Source organism: Branchiostoma floridae, chromosome 15 (genome assembly GCF_000003815.2).
Source record: "Branchiostoma floridae strain S238N-H82 chromosome 15, Bfl_VNyyK, whole genome shotgun sequence".
NCBI lineage: Eukaryota > Metazoa > Chordata > Leptocardii > Amphioxiformes > Branchiostomatidae > Branchiostoma > Branchiostoma floridae.
Genome location: NC_049993.1, coordinates 10,752,612 through 10,770,332, shown reverse-complemented (window position 1 = coordinate 10,770,332; position 17,721 = coordinate 10,752,612). Strand labels below are relative to the sequence as shown.

The following is a 17,721-nucleotide window of genomic DNA, read 5'->3' as shown; positions in this document are numbered from 1 at the left end:
TCTTTGTTTAGAGAGGAGTACAAACAGACAGTCTCCCAAGGAGTGGACATCGGGACGGGAGAGGTGTGTGAACATGAGTGCTGCCGGCGGAGTGAAGTCTCAACAGCCGGCTTCGCAAATGATCCAGGAAACAAGGAGCTGGAGCCGGCAACGAAGTACACAGCAGTGGTGAGGGTGTATGTGGACACTTCCAAATCCGGTGGCAGGCGGAGGAGAGACATCGAAAGGGTATGGTAATAGGTTTACAACACATTTTACCATAAATTTCGCACAGCATTTAGTATGATCACTCAGCTGTGATGATATTTCATTCATTAGCTGAGAATTTCGAATTCACAATTTGAGAAAGATCTGCATCGACCTCCGTATTATTGAATAGCTGTAAAGCTAACCCCATTAAAGTATCTGTATACAGCTAAGCTCGTTTTACCACCAACGTTTTCTTAATTGCAGACGTTCTCTACAAGCCTATTTATACAACCTGTAACTACGCAAGGTAAGTTTTATTGTGATATATTTTGAACTGTTGAACCTATAGGTGATGTTAAAAAATATATAAACAGTTTTTGCTTATTCGTGAAATCTATTTCAAGTCTTTCGAATGTCACAGCAGTGAGGTTTGGTATGCTTGCGTGAATTACAAAGGAAAATGTTATTCTGCAAACAGATGTGGTCAGCACAGCGGTGATTCCCATAGCTGTGGGAGCTGCCGTTGGCGTCCTGCTGGTTCTCGTGGTTGTACTGGGCATCTTACTTTACAGGTAACACGTCACTATCTGAGCAGCTGCTTCATTGGGTAATCAACGTAAAGAATATGATTCACCTAATGATGATAGATAGTTTTGTATATTTCTTTGTAAGATATGGATCAAGTGTATGTTACTTCCATTTTATATTTTTTTATCACCGTTTTTGCAAGTTTGCCGCGGACAATTCCTTTAAAACTTACATATTAGATGTTTTCAGATATTTATGTGGAAGATAGAGGAGGAGATTTCATTTCATGTGAGAGTTAAGCTAACCTTACAACTGTCCTTGGGGAAGGATATCGCAACAAAGATATCCACTGATCAAATGAATAATGTTTTTATTAGGTTACTTGTCTCTCCTAATCCCTTTTTCAAAGATGTTTTGAAAGCATGGCTTTCTTTCCAATTTAAACCTCCTGAAACTTTGAAAGAGATACAAGCACAACTCTTATGGTGCAACTCAAGTATCGTAATCGAAAATACGCCTATTATATGGGAAAAACCTCTTAAACATGGAATTTATTACATTAATGACCTTTTGGATACAAATGGACGCTTTTTATCTTACAATGGCCTTCTTGCTAAATTCGGTACAGCATTTGATAAGCTAGAGTACAATCAGATATTATCTGCAATACCGCGAAGCTGGAAAAAAAAAGCTTTTAGACAACACACCAGTAATAGGCCCTATCTTACCTCATACAGCAAATTACGTATGGCTGAAGGCAACTAAAATAAACAAAATTATCTATACATCCTTTTTGCAATCAGAAAATAGAAACCCACTGAACATACAAAGACGCTGGGAAGATGAATTTAATACAATTTTCCCGTGGAAATGGGTTTTTAGATTAGTTTATGCTGTGACTATATGCCCGAAACTAAGAATTTTTCAATATAAAATATTGCACAGATTGTTAGCCACAAAGAAAATGTTACACATCTGGAAAATTCTAAATAGCCCGAACTGTGCACATTGTGAGGAAGTAGAGACCATTAGACACTTATTCTGGGACTGCCCTAGAGTTGTTACTTTTTGGACAGATTTAGAAATATGGTTTAAAACAATAGTAAATAAAACCTTACATCTGGACTTTCAGACAGTTATTTTAGGTGACATATCTGAAAATTGTAATGCAATCGAGAATTTGTTAATTCTAGTGGCCAAACATTATATTTTCATACAGAGAGACAAAAAACTAGTTGTAAATCATTACATTTCGTATGTAAAGAGATATTACAAGACAGAATATATGATAGCAGAGAGAAGGAACAAATTAGATATCCATTTTAGTAAATGGGAGTCTTTCCCATTTAACCTTGCTAATTAATTGGTCCATTGCTATCTTCCATTGGCATTGTTCTACTTTCTTCTCCACTTGTCCATATTACCTGTCATGTAGTATCCATCTTCGTTGTTATCCTTAACTATGTTCAGATGATTGAATACCAGTTGTTGTAAATGTTTTTTCACTGTAGCCTTCGTTCGTTTATTTCCACCTTTATGATATATTATTTTGGATCCGTGGTCTGTGTTTTGTACTTTCTTTCAACTTTTGTAATTTCTTTTGATTTCTGTAAATCTGTGCTTTTCTGTGAAATGCAATAAAAAAAATTAAAAAAAAAATTAAAAAAAAAAAAAAACCTTAGACATAATACATAGACGCTAGTGTACCTTGGTTTTTAAGTTATTGTCCCATCTCTATATGTCGCACAGAAGACAAGAGGCCAGGAAGAAGAAGGTCCCAGTAAACCTCCCCCTGACGCCGGTAGCGCCTGCAGATGAGCCGCAGGGTGTGGTCGGGCCTTCTGTGGACCCCGAGGAAGAGGTTTCCGTCAAACCAAAGCCAAAACCAGGACCAAAGCCAAAACTGGGTATGTCAATAAATATCAAACGTTTCTCAAGTTTCTGAGGCCTCATTGAAAGGCAAGGTGACGATAAATAATGGTGATGTATTGAATCAGTATGCGCGTATTGGCTTTTAAATCAGCGTGGTACACTAAATTATGTTTATATTTTTTGTAGCCAAGAAACCATCGATAGCGATGCAGATACCCAACTTCGATGAACCGATATCCATACGAAATCTGGAGGCGGAGTTTGACTTGAGAGCCGCCAATGGCAACCAATTCTTCTCGGAGGAATTTTCGGTAAGAAACGGAATTCTTTACGTTGTGCCGAATCGTTTCTCAACGCATTGCAACACATCGGATTTCGGTATTTTATTGTCACTTTGGTGGCACTTCTAACATGTCGGTGTCACTTAATCCATCCACAGGCGCTTCCTGCCAAACTAGGGCGAGAACACGCCGAAGCTTACTACAGCGACTTCAACACGGGAAAGAATCGGTTCAAGAACATTATTGCATGTAAGGTTTTCGGTCAGATATGTTTTAAACCAACATTTAATTCAGCATGAATATCATAAAGTTGCTGTAGGGCATTTCGCATCATACACAGTTACATGTGTCATGTATCAGTATATGTTATTTCTTCACTCCGGAAGACGGCAAGACAAGCTATAATTACAAAAGTTCCTGTTTCGACATATCATATCATTGTTGGTGATAGATATCCCGGTCTGCTGTAGAAATACAGAGGAAGGCAAATGATCGAGGCTGTAAGAAGCCCTTGACACCCTATCCAAGCACACCTCACTCCACCTTCCTCCCTGTCCTTGGTGCTGAACTTACGGGTCCGTAGCTTCGGGTTTTATTTAACAAACTGCGGAGTATCTTATACGGGGGTAATTGAAACAAGAAGTTGGAAATTCTATTTAAGAGAACCTTTGGAAGCAGAAAATGACAGCAAAGCTGTAGCTAAAACAATGATTTTATCTTTCCAGACGACAATGCACGTGTACAGCTTACTCCCATTGCGGACAATCCTGGGTCTGACTACATACACGCTTCCTACATAGACGTAGGTTGAGTGCTCTCTATGTAATTGTTCGATCCATTGTATAAGAATAGCTCACCTGAATATATGAAATATTGGTCACATGCGATTTACGTGTTGATTTTGTCGATTTGCTGACAGAATAATGTCATTATTAGTCAATGGATTGCAAAATTTTATACCTGCACAGGTCGATGTTTGTCGCCAACAGAATTTTTTGTACCTACATAATTGATAATGTAACAATGTTGCAAATATTAACAGGGCTACAGTGTTCCAAGAAAGTTCATCGCTACCCAAGGTAAGATTCGACTGCTATTTGTGTCTTGAGATCTTATCGAATCTATGGCATGTTAGAAATATCTTCACATGTGATGCTCATGCGATGATGTTCTTCATTTCTCTTAGAGGGCCAAGACGTTTTCCAACACGCCTGCTAATCTTCTTCAACCTTTTGTGGTTATCACGATACGAATAAAGTATAACCGTTATGTCTGTTCTTTAAACTGCAGGTCCATTGCCCAACACCGTGGATGATTTCTGGAGAATGATGTGGGAAACTGGGTCAAAGGTCATCGTTATGGTGACCAATCTGAAAGAGAATAATAAGGTAGCCTCCTTCACCGGCCTCTCTGGGAAGCTTGGCAATTTTTTTTGGAGGGGGGGGGGGGCGGTAGGTCGATTCGCGATTTTTAACCGGGAATATGCCGGGAAAGGAATATATGCCGGGAAAGGAATATACACCGGAAAGCTTGTACGGGCTAGGCGAAATTGGCTTCCCAGTAGGCCTGCTACTCTTCGGTATCTACAAACGCAATAATGATTAAGAATGTCTTTCAGACGGCCAATTAATGTATTCGCGAGAAGTTATTCACACTGCCGCGAGAAGTAATTCACACATCAACGTTAATAGTGCACGGCCACCCCGAAGCGTGCCACAAACCTACGTAACGTTACCGGAAACCGTGCACACGCTGCCTGCCTTTGTCACTTCCAGAGTTACAATAATTGATACAACAGTTTGAATAATTGATACACGTGCAAAACGTACATTTCAGATCAGTGTAAAACATTTTTTCCAGTGGGTTTAAAACATACTTTCACACACCATCGATGATCCGACCGGCAATCTGAATGGGGAGGGGGGCGAGAGCCGTAAAAAGACGGTCGCTCGATCTCGAAAAATACAAAAAACGATTTCCCACACGTAGTGCAAACAAGCCTTGCCTGATCAGCAACAAGGGCATGAAGTGGCAAGATGACGATGACCATGGTGAGTTCTCTGGCAATCGACGGCAAAATCTGATAGCAGAGCGACTTGCCTTGGCCTGTAGCAAGGCCAACAAAACAATCATTGCCTTCGCAGACCACAGCAATGGCCAGGGATAGTCCTTCCCTCAACTCGGGGAAGCTCTTTCGTACATGATGGGAAGTTTCAGCGGAGTTTTTCTACGGTAAGTACTCGTTTTCAAATGAGCCGTGTTTTGAAATGCGTGACCCGACGACCGTTACAAAGTTACGGGTCATCGCGCAACGGGGTGTGTGCCGGGCTGCCAGTGCTGGACGCGTTTATGACGGGAAGTTCGCACATCCATACCAAATAGTGATAAGTGTTTTTAATAGGGCTTTGTAGATACCGAAGAGAAGCAGGCCTACTGGGAAGCCAATTTCGCCTAGCCCGTACAAGCTTTCCGGTGTATATTCCTTTCCCGGCATATATTCCTTTCCCGGCATATTCCCGGTTAAAAATCGGGAATCGACCTACCGCCCCCCCCCCCCTCCAAAAAAAATTGCCAAGCTTCCCAGAGAGGCCGGTGAAGGAGGCTACAAACTTCCTCTGTACACAATCTCCAACCGCTCTATTAATTTACGCGAATTGTTTATTTGTGTGCTTCAAGTTGGTAATGTACAGACAAAATAATGTCTATTTAGATCTATCAAGGTCTAATCACAATCAAATGGTGGTGTTTAAAAGAAACTGTAACGTTGCTTTAGATCGTGTCAATATGCCACCATTCTCAGGTTCCATTTAGGTTTTGAAGCTCGTGTTTTGACCCTTGCAGCAAAAGTGCACACAGTACTGGCCGGACAGCGGGAAGCAGACCTATGGAAATATTGACGTCACCTTAGCTGACACAATCCCTACCGTGGACCAAGTGACAAGGATCTTTCTGGTTACAAAGGTAAATGCAGCTACACATCGACTAAGGAGCACATTTACAGATTCTCACTCTAAATTCTACGTTGTAAGGTCAAACCAAAGATTTTCAAGCTTACGAGCCAGATGCAAAAAACAACAACAACAACAACACATCCCCTAACTACCATTATCATTAGAATCACGTAGTGCATAATATTCTTCTTTGATAGCAACTAAAATTTCATCTGAATATTATCAACAATGCAGGAAGGTGTCCCTGGGCGGCGCCAGGTTACCCAGTTCCACTTCCTCGGCTGGCCGGACTACGGGCTGCCCCGGAGCCCCATGGGATTGCTCAAGTTTCACAGGACAGTGGTTACCAAGACAACCACCAAGGACACACCCATCGTTGTTCACTGCAGGTAGAGAACACATTGTACATTAAGGTTTTAGAAGAAAAAATTGTTAATCTATAATGATAGTTGTTCGGTGGTTAGTTGGATTGAAGAGAGAAGGGTCTCTTTTGGAAACAGTGTTGGAATGAAGTATCACAATCCTAAAAACATTGTGTAATCATTTTTCTCTTGATGTATTTACGCTTGTCTGCTTTTGTTATGAAGTAAGTCTGAAGTCGGTCCACCAGATACAAAAAAAGATAATGTCTGTGTTCTGCAGTGCCGGTGTTGGCCGCACGGGCACCTTCATCACTGTGGACACCATGTTGGAGATGATGCAGGCTGAAGAGAAAGTGGACGTGTTCGGGTTCGTCTCCAGGATGCGGCAGAACAGGAGCAATATGGTTCAGACAGAGGTACAAACACCATCAATGAAGTACTTACATAGTTAAATGCATAAATACTTAATATCAAAATGCATTTTCTCAACACATTTGATGTCATTTTCAACACCGTATTAGAGAGTGTCATGCATATTGTAGCGTATTTCTTATTCATGTTTATTGATATCTTAAACATCTCCAGGCCCAGTACGTGTTCATCTACCGCGCTCTGCTGGAACAGCACCTGTACGGAGACACGGAGGTGGAAGTGGCCAACATCCAGCACTACATGCACAAACTCAGGACCGAGAAGCCGGGTGTGGATAAGACTGGCTTCGAGATAGAGTTCGAGGTTTGCTATCAACACCTTTAGATCCTGTACTTCATTTTCTAACATGCGACACAATTTCATCCGTATCGTTTCTCATGAATGAAGAATATGACAATCAGAAATTTCGTGATTATTGTTCTCTTATTTCTGAACATTTTGTTTGTTATATTTGTGGTTTTGACTACCTGCATGCCTGATGTATGTCTGTAGAAACTAACCCGGCTACCAGTGGACCGTTCGAACATGCGATGTGGGAACCTTCCCAATAACATGAACAAGAATAGAGTGCTGCAGATTCTGCCATGTGAGTGCAATTTAATTTGGATTTTCATAGTATAAGAATATGTGCAATAACAAAACCTATAACATTTCAACGCGTAATTTGGAGGACAACAATTCAACTTAATATAATGTCCGAATTAACTTTTCCTTTAAACTGTCAAAAGCAAAAAGGTTTGGTATAGGATTCGTCGCAAACGTTCTGGGTCGTATGGAACACTCTGAAATGCTGAAGAAACGTTATGACAATTGGCTATACGCAGTATAAGATGTGTCTCTCTGTAAATATGAAAAAATCTCTTCAAAAACTTTTCAAAATTGACTTTTGTTTCAGATGACACTAGACGTGTGTTTCTCCAGCACAAACGGGGAGTGACAGATTCCGATTACATCAACGCGTCGTTCATCGATGTAAGTTTTTTTCATTTTCATTTTCTTTTAAAACAGTTAATATAGAAGATACATTTCTCCTATTGAATAAAGAGATAATACTGAAAGGTTTAATTCCATATATATCTGCTTGAAGCTAAAGAACACTTGTTTTGTCGCAGGGCTACCGTGAGAAGGACGTGTACATCGCCACGCAGGGCCCGCTGGACCGGACTGTGGAGGACTTCTGGAGGATGGTGTGGGAGTGGAACTCCTGCTCTATCGTCATGATCACCGAGCTCAAGGAGAAAGGACGAGTATGTCTTACAGCTCTGAAGATATGCTCATACCTGTTAGCATTTTATCACCAGATTTAACATTATGTACTGTTATCAATTTGCGAAAATATTCACGATGATGCTCATATCATTGCCTCATATGAGGGCTATTCTGATAACAATTTTCCATTAATGCAATATCCTGATGTCTACAGAACAAATGTACCCTCTACTGGCCAGAGACAGGGCAGAAAACTTTCGGGGAAGTGGTGGTCTCAGCACAGGGCGTAGATTCGTTCGGTGACTACGATCTGCGTACATTTACTGTAACACATGCAAAGGTATGCTACAAGGCGCTAGTTAGAAAATGAAACTCAATAAGCTTTGCAATCTAAGATTCCAATATGAAACAGTGGATACAAAGGCATGGTCGACAAATCACTAAATTATCGTTGAAAGCCTGTTGTTTGTCATAGCAGGACAAAGCCCGCACGGTGCAGCAGTTCCACTTCCACGGCTGGCCGGAAGTCGGTATCCCTGACAACGCCGCCGGGATGATCGAGCTGATTGGTCAGGTTCAGAAGCAGCAGCAGCAGTCTGGGAACGGACCAATCACAGTGCACTGCAGGTAAGAATGAACTGCAGCGAAGAGAGAGGCACATTTGTGATTTTTACACTCGTCAACAGTAGTGCAAACTTCACATGCAGTCATTACGCAAAAATACTACCAAACCGAGCAAAACATTCGAAGATAATAAATGATAAAAGTCGATGCAAACTCGATTTGAAGGTACTTAATCTTTTTACGCAAAAACAATCCTGAATGTTTTCAACTTGGCATGTTTCCTGCAGCTCAGGAGCCGGCCGCACGGGGACGTTCTGCGCCATCAGCACGGTGCTGGAGCGGGTGAAAGCAGAAGGAATCTGTGACGTGTTCCAAGTCGTAAAGGCGCTCCGGCAGCAGCGGCCTCACATGGTGCAGACACTGGTAAGAGCTATATAGACCTGATGTTGCTCCTCTTCCTATTTCATGATGATTGAATAGTGGATCTTACTTTTTTACGACCGATGAATTGGTCTATAATTTCAAATAAAAGGGTACTCTTGTTACTAAAAATTCACTTGTATTGATTCGGTTTTTATCAAGTTATATGCTTTAATTCCGTGTTATATGAATCCACAGGACCAGTACCAGTTCTGTTACCAGGCTGTTGTGGAGTATCTGGACAGCTTTGACAACTACGCCAACTTCCGCTAGAAGACAGACATATACATGACTTTTTTTGCAACATCAACGAAGAAGCACAAGGAATCTGTATAGGTTACCAATTTACATAGAATCTATATCATATCATTTACATGTATTTTAGAATCAGAATTTATAGATACTGGTAGGTCAAAAAAGGCTTTCTAGAAATTTGTCGTCCACAGTGGACATAGCTTTGTAATGTTCGTTAAGAGACAACTAGGCAATGTCGTTCCTAAAGCAGATTTGTTGAACGACGTAAGCTCGAGACACTAGTACTACTAAAAATGACGACAGATATTGACATATGAAAAGAAATGTTCAAATACTCTTTTATAAATGCATGAATTTGTAGGACATTCCCATATTTTCGCTATTTGGTAATATACAACATCAGATATTGATGACATATACAACACAGATATTTTACAAGTCAGGTCTACTATTTATTTAACCAGACAATTTTACTTAAGTTGATACCGTTGGTTTCGTTTGCCGATTCGAATCGAGACTAAAATGCTTGCGTATTTGGTATTATGTGTATAGAATTCCCATCATCGATTGGCGACTTTTATGCCAAATTGTATGAGACGTACGTTTCCAGTGAGACTTCGTATGAAAATACGTACTCAAAAACATGATTGTTACAGACTGTGTATTTCTTTGGGTAATGCTGTCAAAATAGTATCACTTATATATGGTGTCTATGATACATTGAGGTCATCCATTTTATCTTGTTGAATAACAGACTTTTAATAGCCGTTTTAGGAGTGTCAGGCACGTTCTGTATATAAGGGTTTCGTTTGGATGTGGTCATTTGTTGTAAAAAAAAGGTCAAAGGTCACAAATGTTTTGATGCTGTTACCGTCACTTTTTGTCGGAAAGAAATGCAAATTATGCACCAAATGGACGCTTCAGAGGTCGAACTACCCTGTCAATGCGAGTTTTCTATGGGCTGTAACCCAGGTAGGTGACTTTTGACAGCTGTTCTCTTACATATATACTGTCCATATATAAGATAGGAATCCTATTTATTCTGTTCGCCCATTGGTCCGATAGGGATGACGTCACTTCCGGTTACCAAGTACATATAGAGGTGCACACATGAGCACAACGTGCATGCTGCCAGATTCCCCGACCACGTCTGGGTCCACACTCCACCGGCACCGCCGAAGCAAACATGTCCAACCTGAAGATGCCGACAGGAGGTTTGCGTTAGTTCCAGCGCCCAGAGACGGTCGGTCTGGGACGCCGAAGGGACCTCGAGGGTTTAGCGGTATCGCCGGGTCGGTGTACGGGGGACGTTGGTCCCCCGGAAGGTTTGACGAGTTATTCTGTGTTCTCTCGTGTTTCAATTACCGTGTGTGTTTTCAGGAGTGCAGAGCTACATGTACCGTCCTTGTTCTTGCTGTGCTGGATGCCTGGAATTTCTGAGGGCCGGCTGTTTGTTCTAACATTTGCATTTCTATCGGGTATTCATATGTATGAGCTCTTAGCGGCTCGGGGGAGGATGGCCGCCTTACACCAATTTTTTTTCGTTTTACAGCTTCAATTCCTTTTCCTAGGCCGGGTCGAGTTTAGGACGTTTTTAATTCACACTGGCGTTCTGTTCTGCGTGAACCTGAGTGATTCTTGTGTGGTTTCGTGACTTTGTGTATGTTTTTAGCTCGGTATTCTCGGCGTTGATTTTTCCTCAGTTTTCGAAGCGCGCGCTGCGGCCGATTAGAGTGGGTAAACGTTGTTTTGATGAAGTTCAGAGAAGAACATGATGAAGTGTGGGGGACAAGTCGAGAGATATAAGAAAGGGATTGGATGGGTAAGGGGAGAGGAAAGGTGAGAGAGTGATGATAAGGACGGGAAGACGGGATGAAGATAGGGAGTGATTTTAACAGTGTTCAGGAAGAGGAAAGGAGCGACTAGATACCTTTGGAAAGTATCATAGTAGGGAGGCGACGAAGTGAAAGCAATTGAATGCCGGAAATAGGTAGGAGCATAACAGCCAAAGAGGGCTGGGGCAAAGACTGCAGTTTTCCGCATCACTTCATACCGGAGGATCAATGGCGAACAGGACAAATAGGATACTATTTATTCTGTTCGCCCATTGGTCCGATAGGGATGACGTCACTTCCGGTTACCAGGTATATATAGAGGTGCACACCTGAGCACAACGTGCATGCTGCCAGATCCTCCGTCCTCGTCTGGGGCCTAAAGCGAACCCGCCCACCCAACCCTTCAACATGTTCTCGCTTCGGGCGGTGCTGGGCGCCCGCTATACGGCGGGCGCATTAGCTCACAGACAACTTTAGGCTTCAGACGGCAGTTTTCCGCATCACTTCATACCGGAGGATCAATGGCGAACAGGACAAATAGGATACTGACTAGCGTCCTGTGCCCCTGTCTCTAGTCCGCGACCCCCCTTCCCCAGGTATGAACGTTGTTTCTTAGTTTAAATGCGACCACCTGTCAGAGAGAATGTCGTTACGTACAGATATTGTTACGTTTACTCATGGCAATATAAAGATTGTTATTTCACGTTATTTCATATCATATCATATCATATCACCACACCATTCGATAACGTATAATTTAGCTCGTCGTATTCCTCAACAATCACCTCAACAGTGAACGAAAACCATGATTGACGACACAAAATGCAAGTACAAATTTAACCATAAACAAGTTGATTAAATTGGCACGCAATACGTATACAGAATAAACCTACGCAACATTATTGCAACTCTATTAGTCAGACCGATGGTACTTCAGAGGAACCCAGTCAGGTACCCGTCGGGTGGAAAGTGCCTCTGACAGCGATCGCATTTCGAGATGGCACTCGAGATGAGTGTTGCCTTCGTCTAGCTCCCCCATTAACAAACGCGATTCCAATCGTGTCAGCCGGACAGCAACTGTTGCCGTGCTCGGGGATCCGGAGTGGGTCAAACTTTCCCTCACCGATCCAAAATGGGTAATTTCCACCCGATTTATGTGGTGAAAATAAGACTTGTGGTTGTAGGATCTTTGCATAGTCAAACATCGTGCACCTTCGTGACACTTCACTGTCTTCGGACACTGTTTAGTGACCTTCGCCTGTACATCGCTGTACTGTAGCACATGGACCCCAAGATGGCGGCACACGTGAGCAAGGGGTGATGACGTCACGTGATCTGAATAAGCCCAATATCCCGCTCGCAGAGTTGGCACCCTACTCAGAGTTGACTTTCATAGGTTTTTAGTCTGGGTCATTTCACGCATCGCCGAGTTGAAGTGCGCATGACCATGGCTGTGTTTAAAAGTCGCTTCCTGTGATTTTCCATGACGATGCAGAAAAAACTCATGTGAAAACCTATACAATAGAACATAAAATAGGGTGAATTTCTGCAAAGGACCGGAGACTCCATAAGATTTAACATTCCCAGAACTAAGTCTCAACGCTAAGATCAGTATCGTTTCCATTATATTTCCATTATACTGGGGCAGGAATGGGGACTGCATCCAGACCTATTCAAGTACCACTTCACATACTGACCGCCACAACTAGGACAGCCTTATTACCCAGTAAATGTATCGACTGGTTGTGGTTCAAGGTAAAGATTCAAGGTAAAGATTATTGCATGCAGGAAATACATTAACAGCAAAAAGGCGAGAAGTTTTACGGTTTAACAACTCCAGACAGGCTACAGAATCTTGAATTCATGAAAGCGGTTACTTATATCAAAACTACGTTCTTACCACCTGCCATATTTGGTTTGCGATTGAAATGATCATTAAAAAAACGGTAGCCAGAAAACGTTAATCTTTCCTCTTTACATTGAACGTGTGCTTGTATGATAGTTTTGTGGCGCCTATTGCATGTAGGTAGTCTTCGTGGTTCACCACACATCACAACGAAAACGTGTGATCATGACTTCACTCAAGTCGATTAAGATCGCTTCCCGAAACGTCACACAAGGAAATGATAGATAGAAAAAACAGTCCTCTGGGAGAACTTCCACTATAGGCAGGACCGAGGAAAGTTTCAGTAGGAGTGCAGTGGAGTGGATCGTATTCTGCGCGATGGAAGTGTTCCATGCGAAAGGTGAAGGGCATGCATTACTCGCGCTGTCACTTCTCGGTCTACTACTCTGCCTGTCTTCAGCGGTCTCAGGTATGTGTAATACTGTGCTGACAATTTCAGGTCTAGGTCGGTATGAATAACAGCTGAAGGATGGTCCCTTTCAACATACTGAGGTCTTTTTTTTCGTTTCGCACAACAGGTAAACCGCTTTTAGGCGCAACACACCCGTTTTGTACAGGTTACAAGCTGAGAAAGACCGAACTCTAAGGTTTCATTCACTCAAACTGGAACGGTCATTTTCTATACATGTAGTGTATTTTTTGATTGGTCAATGTGTAGCTCTCATCTCCGGGTTTGCGCTCCAAGCCAGAGAATGTACAATGTACTTGTTGTTCTTTCAGCTGAGCCGAGCGAGGATATAGGTGCTAAGAACCTAATCGGAGCTAGGGATTCGAGTATAGGAAAGGTTCCAGACTCCAAGTCAGATCTTAATAATATCTATCGTGCAGGATTTAGCTCAGTTGGCCCGTGTAGGCCATGGAAGCAGTCTGGCATCTAGGCTACGAAAATGTTCGAACAGAATATTTCGATTCTAGTCACAAGACCCTAACTCCAAAGTTATGGGATATTTTTTGTGACAAATATCCCAAATCACTTTGCATGATCGAACCACTTACTTCCTTATCAATGGACGTGGTATAGTTAATTCTCGAAAGTCAGATTGTGAGGCCCTCTTGTTGGACAAAGTTGCATACATTGGATGGAGAACGTTGGACACAGAACGTTCTGGCAAATCTCATACATTGAAGACAATCAAAGCTAAGATGATGACATGACATGACATGAATGTGCAACGACATTCTTACACACACGTATTTCCCGATCCGTCCCGTATCAAAATTGACCGGTGTCATTATTTAGCGTTTGTCCTCAAATTTGTGTTTTAGTGTGGCAGACTCAAATGGCTTTTAGATGACCTATATAGAATAGTGCTATATTTTGGAAAAAGTTCTTCCGAGAAAGAGACAGGCTTTGAAACAACACAAGTGCGGGATCCTTTGCACCTACTTCCTTGTAGCAACTGCAGGGTATTCGGAAATAGCACGGAAACAGACTGTCGTAGCGATAACAAAACAAGCCCAGACTTCAAGAGGCCAAGTTTGAAAGGACTAAAACAGTAGTAATAATGTAACATAACAAGATCTGCTTTGTGATTAGAAGTCAAATTACATACAGAAATTTCAAGGTATGTATTCACAGGTTTCCTGAGTAGTATAGTAGACACGCTGGTATCATTTATTCAGGCGGTGCAAGGTGGTGCAGGTCAGAGGTCAAATATGATTTATTCAGGCGGCGAAGTAGTATAGTAGGGACAGGATCACTATCATTATTCAGGCGCAAGGTGGTGCAGGTCAGGGGTCACATAGCATTTATTCAGGCATAGGCAGGTCAGAGGTCAAATATGATTTATTCAGGCGGAGCATGTCAAAGGTCAGATATGATTTATTCAGGCGGTGCAGGTCAGAGGTCATCGTCTGGCGGCAAAATCTAGGGGAATAGGTATTTTCTTATATCTGAGCAGGAGTTAGGCCAACCTTTTGATACATCCCCCCCGCCCCCAGATGAACCTCCCCAATCGTGAACGACATGCCCTTATTTGGCCTGGTTCCAAGTCTCTAAGTCAATCAACCGGTTAAATCTGCTGAGATCAGTCTTTAATGGATGCACTGAAAGCGCAAACAACAGACGCCTTTCGCCAGTTACTATATCACAAAGCCCCAGGCTTCTTTCCTGAATACAGACACCCCAGTTCGGCGGCGTACGTAAAAGTAGTACAATGGGTGGATGCGATCTCGGCGGAAGGGGAATATGGACAGATTATCGACAATTTCATGGCCAACGTACCCGACGTGAGGGATGGGCTGAAAACGGTGCTCGAAAAAGTACTGCGAGAGGAACGATTAAACTGGGGTCGACTCGTTATCGCAATGTCTTTCGCCGTGGACGTGTTTGTTAACTTCCACGAACGGTATGACAAAAATACCGACGCCATCTCCACCGAGTTAGCAACGTTGATTTGCGACTATTTGCCGGAAACTGGTTGTTACGCCGTCGTGGATGGGACGGGTGGCTTGATCGTCGGCAACACGACAAGTACCCATCGTTTGTACAGTGTCTTTGTTGGCTTCTCACTGCACACGTTTGCATCATCGATATCGTGACGTAAATTTTGCGACTGAACACGCCCGAACACGTTAAAACACGCCCACGAACGGTACGCTGGTTGGCCAACGCTAGATGTAATGTTGATTTACATAATTGCATAAGATTATTGCTTTGGAGTAGCTATACGTGTTGCTCCGGAGTAAAAACACTGCTCCGGAGTATGCTCCGGAGTAAGTGAGTAACTATATTTGTTGTAAGTATGTATATCTGTCACGCACGTACGAACATATCTATATGTACATGCAGTAAAACATTGCTTTGGAGTAACGTATAGTGTTGCTCCGGAGCAAAAACACTGCTCCGGAGTAAAAAATACTGCTCCGGAGTAAATGAGTAAGTATATTTGGTGTAATAAGTTAGTATATTTGTCATGTACGTACGAACATATCTATATGTACATGCAGTGAAACATTGCTTTGGAGTAACTATACGTGTTGCTCCGGAGTAAAACACTGCTCCGGAGTAAAAATACTGCTCCGGAGTATGCTCCGGAGTAAATGAGTAAGTATATTTGTTGTAATAAGTTAGTATATTTGCCATGTACGTACGAACATATACCATCTATATGTAAATGCAGTGAATCATTGCTTTGGAGTAGCTATACGTGTTGCTCCGGAGTAAAATAAACTGCTCCGGAGTAAAAATAAACTGCTCTGGAGTAAAAATAAACTGCTCCGGAGTAAAATAAACTATATCCTGTATACTATATCCTGTATACTATATCCTGTATACTATATCCTGTATACGGCCTACGTATGCCTTAATTGCATTCTCGGTATTGAAGTATAGTTGTCATGTCTGAAACGTAGATGCATACAGGGTGTATACAGGATGTAAAACGTACGATCCCTAAAAACCTAAATGCGCGACAAATATATGTGTGCACATCAATATCGAATCATTTTCCTTCTGTCCACCGAACAAAAAAGTATGCCTCACGTCTGCAAAATTTGTGATCGGGAATTTGATCGTGCGTTCAACCTCGAGCGCCATCTGGAAAGAAAACACCGAGACGAGTCAGATGTTGCCTCGGGAGAAGTCGTCGTTGATGCCGAGACGGGCTCTTACCGGGAGCGCGATGTTTTCGACGACTCCGACGTGTCATCTGAAAACGACACGGACACGGTTGGTTACGAAGATGGGGATTCGACTGCGTCACAAGATGAAGAAAGCGTCTCAGACGCCGAATCTGTGATGGGCTCCGAGCAGGGAGACTCCACAGAAGAAACCGACAGCGACCAAAGTGGTTCCGAGAGTGATACAGGGACAGATGTGTCCTCCGGGACGGTTTCATCTGATGAAAGTGAATGTACCGGCTACGACAGCGGCTACCACAGCGGTGACGAGGAGGAGTGGACACTCTATCGAGACTGGTCCATCGCACTACCTCACCAGCCAGGCGATGTTCTTCAACGTGTCATCAAACAGACGAAGCGAATTCCTTAATACAATTTGATCGCCGTCAAGTGATAGTAAAGTGTTGAGAAACAGGATCACCGTACACAAGTGTCTTTTGTGTTGTGTTGATATATGCCTACATAACAGACACGTATAAGGCTACTTACTACAAAGCAATGATTTCCTGCATGTACATATAGATGGCATATGTCCGTACGTACATGACAAATATGCTTACCTATAACAAATATACTTACTCATTTACTCCGGAGCATACTCCGGAGCAGTTTATTTACTCCGGAGCAGTTTATTTTACTCCGGAGCAGTTTTCTTTTACTCCGGAGCAGTTTATTTTTACTCCGGGGCAGTTTATTTTACTCCGGAGCAACACGTATAGCTACTCCAAAGCAATGATTCACTGCATTTACATATAGATGGTATATGTTCGTACGTACATGGCAAATATACTAACTTATTACAACAAATATACTTACTCATTTACTCCGGAGCATACTTCGGAGCAGTTTTATTTTACTCCGGAGCAGTTTATTTTACTCCGGAGCAGTTTATTTTTACTCCGGAGCAGTTTATTTTTTACTCCGGAGCAGTTTATTTTACTCCGGAGCAACACGTATAGCTACTCCAAAGCAATGATTCACTGCATTTACATATAGATGGTATATGTTCGTACGTACATGGCAAATATACTAACTTATTACAACAAATATACTTACTCATTTACTCCGGAGCATACTCCGGAGCAGTATTTTTACTCCGGAGCAGTGTTTTACTCCAGAGCAACACGTATAGTTACTCCAAAAGCATGTTTCACTGCATGTACATATAGATATGTTCGTACGTACATGACGAATATACTAACTTATTACAACAAATATACTTACTCATTTACTCCGGAGCAGTATTTTTTACTCCGGAGCAGTGTTTTTGCTCCGGAGCAACACTATACGTTACTC

At 42.3% G+C, this 17,721-nt stretch overlaps 1 protein-coding gene across 3 annotated transcripts in view; it reads left to right on the top strand.

Moving 5' to 3' along the window:
- The window catches only part of LOC118431255 (receptor-type tyrosine-protein phosphatase delta-like), a 42,700-nt gene that overhangs the window by 6,328 nt on the left and 18,651 nt on the right, over positions 1-17,721 (top strand). Inside the window, exons 15-34 of one of the 3 annotated variants that reach the window (XM_035842362.1) lie at positions 12-228; positions 454-496; positions 668-761; positions 2,467-2,624; positions 2,776-2,900; positions 3,029-3,119; positions 3,596-3,672; positions 3,913-3,949; positions 4,161-4,258; positions 5,712-5,831; positions 6,056-6,210; positions 6,464-6,599; positions 6,769-6,918; positions 7,108-7,201; positions 7,511-7,587; positions 7,728-7,862; positions 8,039-8,164; positions 8,303-8,451; positions 8,676-8,811; positions 9,007-9,750. In XM_035842362.1, the coding sequence (XP_035698255.1) occupies positions 12-228; positions 454-496; positions 668-761; positions 2,467-2,624; positions 2,776-2,900; positions 3,029-3,119; positions 3,596-3,672; positions 3,913-3,949; positions 4,161-4,258; positions 5,712-5,831; positions 6,056-6,210; positions 6,464-6,599; positions 6,769-6,918; positions 7,108-7,201; positions 7,511-7,587; positions 7,728-7,862; positions 8,039-8,164; positions 8,303-8,451; positions 8,676-8,811; positions 9,007-9,081 (2,293 nt within the window). In that variant the 3' untranslated portion in view covers positions 9,082-9,750. Of the gene's footprint in view, positions 1-11; positions 229-453; positions 497-667; positions 762-2,466; positions 2,625-2,775; positions 2,901-3,028; positions 3,120-3,595; positions 3,673-3,912; positions 3,950-4,160; positions 4,259-5,711; positions 5,832-6,055; positions 6,211-6,463; positions 6,600-6,768; positions 6,919-7,107; positions 7,202-7,510; positions 7,588-7,727; positions 7,863-8,038; positions 8,165-8,299; positions 8,452-8,675; positions 8,812-9,006; positions 9,751-17,721 lie in introns of those variants that run through there. The other 2 variants (XM_035842361.1, XM_035842360.1) reach the window with 2 other exon arrangements.